The sequence below is a fragment of the Humulus lupulus genome, chromosome 1 (genome assembly GCF_963169125.1).
Source record: "Humulus lupulus chromosome 1, drHumLupu1.1, whole genome shotgun sequence".
Classification (NCBI taxonomy): Eukaryota; Viridiplantae; Streptophyta; class Magnoliopsida; order Rosales; family Cannabaceae; genus Humulus; species Humulus lupulus.
Window position 1 is genome coordinate 86,780,427 of NC_084793.1, and position 11,941 is coordinate 86,792,367.

General features: G+C 33.7%; 1 protein-coding gene across 4 annotated transcripts; it reads left to right on the forward strand.

Moving 5' to 3' along the window:
* Window positions 1–2,035: 2,035 nt before the first annotated feature.
* Window positions 2,036–10,156, forward strand: LOC133795551 (importin subunit alpha-4-like). Of its 4 annotated transcripts, none has more exons than XM_062233014.1 (11): window positions 2,036–2,309; window positions 3,107–3,203; window positions 3,288–3,379; window positions 3,488–3,619; window positions 3,912–4,097; window positions 4,240–4,379; window positions 5,072–5,200; window positions 5,376–7,165; window positions 8,244–8,379; window positions 8,464–8,709; window positions 9,065–10,156. In XM_062233014.1, exons 2-7 carry the CDS (start codon window positions 3,125–3,127, stop codon window positions 5,076–5,078), a joined length of 636 nt encoding a protein of 211 aa, XP_062088998.1. In that variant the 5' UTR covers window positions 2,036–2,309; window positions 3,107–3,124; the 3' UTR covers window positions 5,079–5,200; window positions 5,376–7,165; window positions 8,244–8,379; window positions 8,464–8,709; window positions 9,065–10,156. The 4 variants fall into 4 exon arrangements, with proteins under 4 accessions (XP_062088998.1, XP_062088989.1, XP_062088993.1 ...); XM_062233005.1 differs by having other exon boundaries at window positions 9,922–10,156; XM_062233009.1 differs by having other exon boundaries at window positions 7,116–7,165; window positions 9,922–10,156.
* The last annotated feature ends 1,785 nt before the right edge of the window (window positions 10,157–11,941 follow it).

Here is an 11,941-nt window from a genome sequence, read left to right on the forward strand (position 1 = left end):
CAACCAATAGGTTTAACATTTTCAGATGGATCTTCAAATATGAGACTGCACTTTTGAGAATTAAAGACATATATTTACTAAGTACATTATTGTAATCATAATGTGTCCATTGATATAATAATTACATACAAATTAAACCTCTATTGATGATTCATAATAAAGTAGGAATAAAATTACTGTTTTTCCCTTTTAATTATATCTTGATTCCTAGTGTACCATTGACTTTACTAGTGAAGGTTAATTCATAATCTGATTATGAATTTGACGTCAATAACATTTTCAGTTCCAAAAACCAACCCAATAGGGAACCACCATTCAATCTATAAGAAGGTAGAGATTCCACATCTGTTAAGCTATGTTCCCATCCATATACATCATTGAGTCCCCAAAACAATAGTTCTTAGCTTGATCATTCTGACAAACCATAACGAGTGAATCACATGATCAAATGACATATATAAGAGTTCATAGTAACTTCAGGATTAAGATAAGTTTGTATATGATCATCAGTTGATGTGTTTTATAATACTACGAAACAGTATTTAAACAAGTATTATTAAATCACATATGGTCCAATTCTACATACTCCCAGCATGCAAAGTACATCCACTAAAGTGTCCTACTACACTAGTAACGTGGATCTATGTCACATGTATTCATAATACTAGTGGATCATACTAGAAGTAATTAATCTAAAGATTCCATAACTTTATTTTACAGCAAACTATTTAAGTTCATTATCTCAATCTTGATCCTCTCATACCAATATGAGATTGAGACCACATAGATGAACTTGAGAATTTTATGATATTTACTTAATATTATTAACAATAATATAGTACATGAGCTACATATATACAATAATTCAATTCATTCATTTATTTCATTAAAACCATTGTCAACTAAAATTGCTTTAAGGGCACAATTCCCAACACATGTGTCACTGGCAAGTCTAAGAAATTACATTATAATAGCTCCACATTTCAAACAAAATCAGTTTTAGAACTATATTCGCACTGACATTTGGGGACCAGCTCCCATTCCCTCTCGAGATGGTTTTTGATATTATGTTCACTTTATTGATCACCTTACCCGGTTCACCTGGATATTTCTAATGAAATTAAAATATGAGGTTAAGACGATATTCCTCACCTTTCAGTCCCTTGCTGAGTGCAAATTCAACTCAAAAATCAAGACTATTCAGTCCGATTGGGGCGGCGAATACCGCAGTCTCGCCTCCTTATTTAAGGAAATAAGTATTCATTTCCAACACCCCCTATCCTTATGATCACGCACAAAACGGCACCGCCGAGCGTAAACATTGACACATTGTCGAAATGGGTCTTACCTTGTTGTCACTGGCACCCATGCCTACTTCTTTTTAGTGGGAAGCTTTCTCTACAGCCACATATTTAATCAATATTTCACTCATTCTACTTCTCACCAACAAGTCTCCATTTGAAGCCATGACTAATTTTAGTCCTAACCACTCCAACCTTAAGGTTTTTGGCTCCTTCCTTATGATTTCCTCATTTACGTGCATATAACACTCATAAACTTGAGTTCCAGCCTACCCCGTGTGTGTTTATTGGGTATAGTCCTAATCATAAATGTTATTTATGTTTGCATTCCACTAGTCGTGACTTCAATGCTCGTAGTGTCATGTTCCATGAGAGTGTTTTTGTAACGACCTAAATTTGCTAATAAGGCTGAAGGGCCTTGATTAGTGTGCCGGGAGGGCATAACTGGATTGTATGTGATTTAATGATTAAACGCATGTTATATGACTATTTGAATATCTGTGATGCATGACTATGTGTATTAGTATGTATGTAGGCCCTGATTAGGTTAGAAGGACATAATCGTAATTTTGGCTCGTTGAGGGCATAATTGTATATATTTGTGATAAATTATCTAGAGCACATTATTATGTGGCACTACACCAAATACCCCTTTCCATAACACATGAATATAATAGTATTGAAAAAGTATTATAATACATCAAATAATAAAATAACATGGGGAAAAAAAAATGGGCGGTAACAAAATTTTGGAGCCAAATTATCTTTCTACTTTTTACTTTTTTATTTCCAAAGCTCTAAACCCTGCTTGATTCTAAACCCAGCCGTGATGCTTTTTCCCTCGTCTGCAAGCGGTGGCTAGCCCTAGAGCGCCTCAGCCGCACCACGCTTCGGGTCGGCGCTGCCGGCAGTCCTGACCTCTTCGTCAAGCTCCTTGCCCGTCGATTCTTCAATGTTCGTAATGTTCACATTGATGAGCGCTTGAATATTACGCTCCCCGTTTAGCTCGTAAGATATTTTATTTACCCCAAACTAATTTCGATTCAGATTTGCATTTGAATAAATGGTTTTTGATTATTTTTCAAATCCTGATGTTGATTGATTTTAGTTTCCGTTTTCCACTTTTTTCTGTCCCAATTAGGTCTTTCTGTTCGGATTTGTGGTTGAAATCCGAAATGGAAGTACGAACCTTGGATTGTTGTTATTTTTAAAACAAAACGTTCAGTATGATTGATAGGAGAAGGGTTTCTGATTTCCTTTATTGATTTGAAACTTGAATTCAATTTCCAAATACCATTGAAATGGGAACGCCGATGTTGTGGGGTTGTCTTTTTCTGCGTTAGTATATGGGTTTAGCTCTTGATTGTTTGGGAAAAAGGGATGGAGAGTGAAACTGAAGGTTCAATAGCTGTTTTTTTTTGCTGTTGCATTTGAAAAGACAAGTTTGAAATTCATGGTTTCATTATTGTAATATAATATATTTTTGTTTTTGGAGAGGCTAAATGTCTAGCTCAAGTTAGTGTCAAGTTGAAAGCTTGAAACTACTTTTTGAAATGAGGTTTTGAGATGATAGATAAGACTAATAATTTGGAGATATGGTTTGTCGACCATTGCCAAGGTTTATTTCCAAGTATTCGTTAAGCATTCGTGTTTTGTTTGAGTGAGAAATAAATGCTGTGGCAAACAATTGATTAAAAATATCCATTTATGAGATGTTTTCAGAGAGTTGACTTTTATCATTTTCTCTTGTTGCTTTTTGATTGGATCATTATGTTCAATGTTTTTAATCAGTGTTTTCTGAGCAGTTGGAAAGCATTCCTGCGATGGTTCAAGGAGTATGGTCTGATGATTCTGCTTTACAATTAGAGGCAACTACTCAGTTTAGAAAGCTATTATCAATTGGTAGGGGAGCTGGTCGTAATCTCTATGCTTGAACTATTAGGAGTATATCCATTTAGTTCTCACTTTGGTTTGTACTTGATGCAGAGCGCAGCCCTCCAATTGATGAAGTTATTAAGGCAGGCGTGGTGCCTCAGTTTGTTGAGTTTCTTGGAAGGAATGAAGTGCCTCAATTGCAAGTAGGAGCACCTTGTTGTTTTTGCTTAATTTTAATATTTTCTGTTTCAGTTAGATTAATTTTTAAAGGAGATAGATGGATGCTTGGCCTAACACTATGATAATTGCAGTTTGAGGCTGCATGGGCTTTGACCAATGTTGTATCTGGAACATCAGAGCATACACGGGTTGTTATCGATCATGGTGTTGTCCCCATGTTTGTGCAACTTCTTAGTTCTGGCAGTGACGATGTCAAAGAGCAGGTAGCTTTCTATTCACTTTACCTATTGTGAGTTGCAACAAATATTTCTCAACTGTTTTAACTATATATGAATTATATTTTTTCTGATATGGTCAAACTTAATTGATCACTTACATTTTCTGGCAATAATCTTCTTGGGCTAATTTATTTATAAATTTTTTAATGATAACTTTTGTTTGTTATATTCTAAAGGTTTCCTGTTGCTTAATTATTCTGCCCTTTTTGTGTTAACTTTCAATTTTTCTGTGTACTACAATTCTGATCTTCTATACACACATTCTCGTCATGAACAGGCTGTATGGGCTTTAGATAATGTTGCTGGTGACTCACCAAGTTGTAGGGATCTTGTTCTTAGTCACGGGGCTCTTGTTCCTTTGTTAGCTCAATTAAATGAGCACTCGAAGCTATCCATGCTAAGGAATGCTGCGTGGACTTTATCTAACTTCTGCCGTGGCAAGCCTCCTACACCATTTGATCAGGTGGTTGCATTTCTCTATTTTTAATTTTTATTTTTTTATCATTTAGAGATGTCTGGTAGTATCATTTCTGTGCACTATGCGGTTGAATGCTTACCATGGTAATGTAGCTATCGTTAATAATGCTTATCTTGGTGCCTCTCAGGTTAAGCTTATTTTCCTGAATGATGAAGAAGTTTTGACAGATGCCTGCTGGGCTCTTTCTTATCTCTTAGATGGCCCCAACGACAAAATACAGGCTGTGATTGAATCAGGTGTCTGTCCACGGCTTGTGGAACTTCTGATGTAAGTTCTTTTTACTTGTAAACTTTATAACCATATGTTTTCATGAAATAATTCTTAACCATATGTTTCTTTTTTGACAAAGTGGGGTTTACAAAAAATAATAATAAAAGAAGTAATTGTGAGAACATATATTAGTATGTTATTTGTCTGTATATGCTTGTTGTTTCTATTTGTGCTAGTTTTAGGAATTGTTATTGTACCTGCTCTTTAGATTGTGGGTAATATTGTCACTGGTGATGATTCTCAGACTCAGGTATTAACCACACATAAGCCATGCACTGTCCAGTTTCTTTCTGTAGTCTGCTCTGCTGGGTAATTGTTTTATTGTTGTTTAATAAACTTGTGGTCAATTTTTTTCCTAGATGATGTGTTGGCTTTTCTGTTCTTTTGGCATTATTTATAAACTTATATTTAAGTTCCTTAAAAGTTTACCTAATGCAAGTTATTATGGAAATAGTACCTTTTTGGTGCTAATTTTGGTAAAGTTAAAGCCACAAATCAGTTATCTTTTTACCGGTGATTTGATTACATTGTTATAATCTTTAGATTGTGTAAAGTAATTACATTCAAAATAGTATATATTAAACTTCCAGCGTCTTAGCTCCTTGCTTTTTTTGGTAATTATCAATTGAATGATTTATGCTTCCCTGCTTAAACATATCAATAGAATAACCTGCTTTGTAATTTTCCAGTTTGTAATTAACAATCAAGTGCTCCCTTGCCTCTTTCAACTCCTTACACAAAACCATAAAAAGAGCATAAAGAAGGAAGCTTGTTGGACGATCTCAAATATTACTGCTGGTAATAAAGCTCAAATACAGGTATTAAATTCTATCTCGAAGTTTTACTTATATTTTTGTCAAACTTAAGTTTGTTTAAGAATGATGAGAGATAATGAATCCAAACTTTAATCATCTAGTTTCCAATGTATCTTTTGTTGGTCAATTAACCTTGATTCCAAACTGATGAATCTTATTGTAATGGCACAACTTCTAGATGGGGAAGTTTAGGTATTAAAGTCACATAATCTACCAAGCTCACTAAGGAAAAAGAGAGAAGCTTCTGACATTGAATCATTGATGGAAAAAAAAAGATTTGCCAGGCTTCATTATTTTTTGTTTTACTCTGTTTTTACGTACATGATTGTTTATATATATATATACACACACTTTTCTCTTCAAGAGATTTATTTGCCTTTTATGTGAAGAAAGTTGGCAACTGTGTATCTTTTTCAAATGGTCCTATAATCCATTCAATTTGGTTGTTCTGTTTGTTCCATTATAAATCTGCTAGGTAAGTTGTTCTGTTTCTAATTATCATCTTGATACTAAGTTGAAATTTACTAGGTTGCCAAGGACTTGTGTTCCTACCTAAACATCTTTAAAAAAATCCTCCTTGCTTCCCATTCTAGTTGGTATATTTCTGCTTTAATTTTCTAGTTGGGAATTGAGATCTCTTACTTTCATTATTTATGGAAATCCCATGCTTTTTGTATAGAGAAGCAATGCTATTACTTTCATTATTAATACAAGTTTCGTTAAAAAGAAAATGATGTGGCTTCTCCTTTTTTTTTTTTGCTGGAGGATGGGACTTTTCTTTTATGGTGTTCTTTTTTACTTATTAAATTGGTATTGGGCCTATTGAAGTTTCATTTGATGCTAAATGAATTGAGACAGTTGGTAGGGGCTATAATTTAATTACGCTTGTTCTCTTGCTTTTAATTTAATTTCTTATCCTTTGTGGGTTTAGCTTCTATAAATATATATGCACATCTTTGTGCCTATTGATTGTCTATAGTCTGATTACTTTGAAGAAATAAGAATTTCTATTTAATGACACATTTGGTATATATATTGTTATTAGCTTGTTGTTGTAAGTTGAAAGTGCTTGTTTGTCATGTATATGGGATCCTGAAGGCAAACAGTATCTAGACTTTCTCTCTGCTTATTCTGCAGTTAATCAGGTAGAAGATGTTGGGAAATTGTGTAGTTAATTTAGTAATACTTTGAATTGAGATGTCATGTTTTATTATATCTAGTGGTGGAGGAGATTAAAGAATGTTTCATTGTAGAAATACCCAGCTAGCTTTAGAAGATTTTTTAGTCTTTTAACAAGCACCATTCTGAAGAGTAGTTGGACATGAGCTTGTGCTTAGATGAGTTTTTGTTGACCCTCTAGTGTCATCTATGGTCTTTAAGCATTCCTCTATGAATTGTATATTTGATCAATTTCCCACTTTAAAACTCAGTGCCCTTTTTCACTTTGATAAGTTTGACTCTTTTATTTTTAGTTTTATGGATGACTTTGAATATCTTCTAAGTAACTAGTAAGTATATTTTGAATATCTTCGAATGAGTAAAGGAGTATGGTTTGTGAGAAACTAGATGTGCTTAGATAATACTATTCCCACCATGACCGTCAAGACCTCAATAATTTTTTGGTAAGTATATTAGCTTTTTCTGGTTTTAGTTGGTAATTTCGTTTGTTTTCCTCTGCAACTAACTGAGCAAAACATAACAAAGAAATAAAGAACAAGTAATATGTGAGATGTCACTTAGATATAAACCAAATTGAAGTCATTCGAAAAGAGTAATAAGTTAGCAAAATGGGTTGCTTCTGTTTTGGTCTCGTTGCCACTTTTGTCAAATCTATTAGTTTTATATTATTAGTAGCATTAAAATGTTTAGGTGGCTAGCTAGAATGAGTAAGTTATATATATATTTGTATACAATGTAGTGGAATGAACGGAGCCAAGCAAGCAATGGCACTCCACAATTTAAGTGCAGGTACTATTAATTGTTCTAGTATTATTTTTCACCCTTTTTGCTGACTCTTTTTATTAACATATTTACTAATTTTCTAAGTGCAATATCTCTGATTTGCAATGTTATTTAAGTTATTTTGATTCGGATATGGCTTTGTACCACTGTTTTTTTTTTTTTTTTGTATCAATTGTTCTATAACCTTTGATTATGTTTATATGATTAGCTTCAGTGGTAAAACTGCTAAAAAGTATCATGTAGTATATATAAATTTTGTTGTCTAATTTATTTAATTTTCTTGCTCTGTTAGGCTCTGATATGATATGTGTGCTGATTATTGCTATTCATATATGGACTGAACAAGTCTCTTTTAGAAATGTGGTGTAAATCCTACACCCTTAAAGAACAGCAAAACAAGAAAGAGTAATCAGCAAAACAAGAAAGAGTAATGCAGAAACATAGAATAAAAAATGATAAGACTTTAAAACAAAAAATACACCAAACACATTACTTGGTTCAACTCAATTAAAAGCCTACATCCAAGGTAGAATAGCCCCAAATAATGGCTGATTAGACTTTATTCTTTCTTGAGTATCAAGTACAGAATTACACAAAGGGAGACTTGCTCCATGTACAAACACTCTAAAAAAAATGCTTTAAAAAACAGAACAAAAAAACGCTGAAAAAATTCTCTACTGATTCTCTTAACCCCGAATGAGAGTAGTGAAGACAATATATATAGGCTTCTATGGTAGCTAATGTACCAACTACATTACCAAAATTTTGAACTTCTTGGAATAAAAGAATTGTCACATTAGCTGTCACTTAAGTGGCATATCAAGTCATACAATGTAGAGAAGTGAGCTAGTTTGATTTGATTTCAAGTTTAATGGGTTCAATTTAATCTTCCTAGCATTATAATTAATCATGTTGTTGTGGATTTCGTTTATAATCAATCATGTTGTTGTATATGATTTTGCATTTATACCTCAGATATTAGTGTAAAAGAACATATATTCACTTTATGTAGCAGTCTTAGAGCTGATGTGGTTGGGCAATTCATTGTCTAACATATTTTTCAATTTGATTGATTGACAAGCAGTTCAAACAGAGAGACACTGCTCCGAGCTTGCAAAAGTTGGTGTTGAATTGGAACCTTGGGAAAAATAACTTATTGAGCACAAGGGAAAACTTGAAGTTGCATCTACCGAGAATAAGCTTTTGAGTGAAAAGGCGAGGTTAATAATTTATATTAGGACTTTCAACATCAGTATATTGACACACTAATAGATAACCATTTGCCTTATAATTTATACTACCAGGAAGCTACTCGTGCAGCTTTTGAAGATGCGGAAAAGCAGATGGAAGACATATTGGGAACTATTGAAACAAAATCTGAGAGTATCACAAAAATTCAAAGTGATCTTGAAAGGAGCAAACTTGAAGCATTGGAAGCTCATAAAGTGGAACAAGTTCGTGTTTTAATGATGTACAGGGAGGGGCTCGGCAGGGACGGTGGCTGGGCGCGGGGCTGGCTGGTGGGGTTCTCAACTTCACTGCAGCAGCAGGTATATCTTTCTGTGGTGTTGAACTTTAGTTTGGTGATGTTATGGTCTTAGATTTTCTTGATAGCTCTCTTATTTTATTGTTCATCTGAAAATTCCCTAGCTCTTTCTTGATAGCTCTCTTATTTTATTGAACTAAAACAGATAAGTATTTATCTTAGTTTTCCATTTTCTTCTTTTGAAGTTTTCAATGTATCATTTAAGAAAAGACTGTAAGTTTGTTGTTGTGGTGGCAAGAACTTTTACTCTGTTATGGGATAGTGTGTTTTTTTTCAACTATAATAATATTAATAATTGAGTTATTATTATTATTTAATAATTGAAATTGCAGACAACCTGACTAGGTTTGAATATGCAGGGATTTGACTATAATGGAAAGAAATATTGATGAATTTCACAGCCAAATAAAGAAATTTGTATGGATTCTCAGTTTTGCAGAATTTAACATTCATGTGATTTCTAAATACTATGAGTTAACTATATTCATGTAGTTTTCAAATACTTTTGCACATGTAGTTAGTTAGCTCTAACTGTAATATAGGTTCAACTATAGTTAGTAGATTAGTGTAGTTAGTTTCCTGTTAATCATTTCTTGGTTTCCAACTCCTTTTTCCCTCTCTTTGTATCTTTGTACTATTCAGCTATAAATAATAAAGTCCCATATCTCTGGTACATTTACAGAGATCATTTTATCCAATTCATTTTCTATTAAGTGCTCTTATGTGTGTGTGATGGCAGCGATCACACAGGGGATATATTGACAAAATTTATTTTTAGTTTTATTGCAAAAATTGGGCTAAACCTTATATTAAAGATGCTAAAGAAGTTTCCAGGTGCATTTTTATTTTATTGTTTTTCTTTATGATTTTGTTGTATAAGAAGTCAAAATGTGATTCTGTTTTTATTCTTTAATTTTTTTGGGGATATATTGACAGAATTTAGAGTTCTGGAATCAATTCTTCCTCACATACTTTTTGATCATTGAGAATGATATATTTGTTATCTTGATACATTTCACAAGCCTTGTTTTAAGTTGCATGTTTTGTTGCTTCAGTCGTTGTTTTGCATGGTAGTGCATCTTGCTATACCCTGTTGTTTCGTCAAGTTTTGGAGTTATTACAAATTTAATTTAAACTTTATATGCTTACAGGTGGAAACTAGTTTAAGTCTTATTTTCTTAATAATAAAATGACTTTTTTATTTTACAATGTGCAGGTATATTGAGATGATTTCTTTGGAGCAATTTTTGACAACATTTGTAGTTGATGCCTTTAGAATGGAAGAATATATTTCACTGATTTTTGTATACATTTCTTGTTTTGTATTTAGTGATAAAGGAATCTGAATTTGGCATAAATTATGTTGTAATATGATTTCTTAAGCCTAGACTAGTAGACTAAATATTGTAATTAAATTTGAGTAATTAATAAAAATTATTTATGTTACCTTATTTGGCTTCAACTTTCATATTTGTTTTCCTAGTTATGTGTAAGTAAAAAAAATTATGTTTCTCTAAGCTAATATAACACATGTGTTATACTAAAGTGTAGTATAACACAAATAATGTGTTATACTAAAGTGTAGTATAACACAAATTTATAAGTATTGAAATGTATTATATAATCGACTATAAATAACATAATTAAACACTTATCTATTTATTAAAATAACACAGAAATTGTGTTATCGTTGACAGTATAATAACATATCTGTATAACATTGATAAAGTGTTATGTAAAGTACCATGACTTACGATAACATAGTCGGTCTTAACACATTAAAAAGTGTTATGGTATGTTTTGATAACACATTTTCGGTGTTATTAAAAGCATTTTTTCTTGTAGTGTGGATATATTTGTAATCTGTGACTCGAGACGATCCTAGGGAGCAGTTCAGCGAAAAGTCACGGCGGGAATTTATACCCGGCTCGGGACGAGCTTGGGGGTATTTCTGGGAATTTAGAGGATATGTTGGGGTCTATTCTGATATTGAGAAATACAATTGGTGATTAGTTAGGTGTCGGGAAGTAAGCGGTAAATATTAGAGACACTCAAGGAATTAGCGGGAATTGGGAACAAATGACCAAAATGCCCCTAGGTTGATCTAAAGGCTTAAAATTTAATGGGAGGGTATTATGGTCATTTGGCTTATAAAGGATAGGAGTTAAGTGCTGTTTTGGCTTTATGCCTTAGTGGATTGTGTAGAAAGAGCTGGAAGTTTGAAGGAAAGAAAGAAAAGGAAGAAGACAAGGGAAAGGAAAAAAAAAGGGAAAAAACAGGGTAATTTTTCAAGAACGGTTTGGGTCTTCTCCATCAATTTCTTCTAGAGATTTGAGGCTAAAATCCAAAGGAGCTTAAGGCTGAGATTGTATACTTGGGGTCTTGATCAGGTTGGGGAAACTAGCTGAGGTAGCTCATCAATTGAGGGAAATTGAGGCTGAAGCTTTGAGGAGGTGAAGGCTAAGCAAGTGTGGGAGATAGCTTAGGTTGAGCTCATCCATCAAAGGTGAACGCTAAGGCTCGAACGAGATCGTGCTTGAGGATCAAATTGAAAAAAGCTAGCGAAATCTAAAGGTAAGAAAACTGCACCCGGTTATGTGTTTGTGATGGGACTAAGAGCTCCCTATATCTGTATAATGCCATAGATGGTATTATGCCATGGGACATGTGACAAACGGCCTAAGAGTGCCATAAATAATACTTGCGCATAGGGCACGGCTCAGCCACTAGTAGCTGAGGACAGCTTAATATTCACTGAGCTCGGTTTAAGCGGGCCGGAGTCAGTGGGATATATAGAGGGTGTGGCCTAAGGGTGCTAACCCTAGTTATCATATGTATACTGATTAATTATATGAGATGATGTACTTGGCATGCTGAATACTTGAATAACATGAATGTCTGAACTATTCAGTACATGTTTATACTGTATGAGTTATCTTGTTATTTGCTTAATGATTATGCTCTGCTATTGTGTTTTCTTGCTGTGCCTTGGCTCACGGGTGCTACGTGGTGCAAGTAAAGGAAAATGCAAGTTGGACCAGTCCTGAGATGGAGAGCTTCGGGGCTAAATGTACATAACCAGCTGATCGACCACCACGACCGAGGAGTGGATCGGGACGAGAAAAGCCTATTTATCTGTTTTGCCTTAGAATGGCCAGCAACTGTATTTAAATCCTGAATCTTTTGTAAACGGTCTTTAACTTTACTACTTTTGGGATCCCTTGTAAAAAGAATGT

Coding starts and splice junctions, on each gene's coding strand:
- LOC133795551 (XM_062233014.1), top strand. CDS start 3,125: ATGGTTCAAGGAGTATGGTCTGATGATTCTGCTTTACAATTAGAGGCA. Junction 3,380..3,487: donor ATGAAGTGCCTCAATTGCAA/GTAGGAGCACCT, acceptor TGATAATTGCAG/TTTGAGGCTGCATGGGCTTT. Junction 4,098..4,239: donor CTCCTACACCATTTGATCAG/GTGGTTGCATTT, acceptor GGTGCCTCTCAG/GTTAAGCTTATTTTCCTGAA.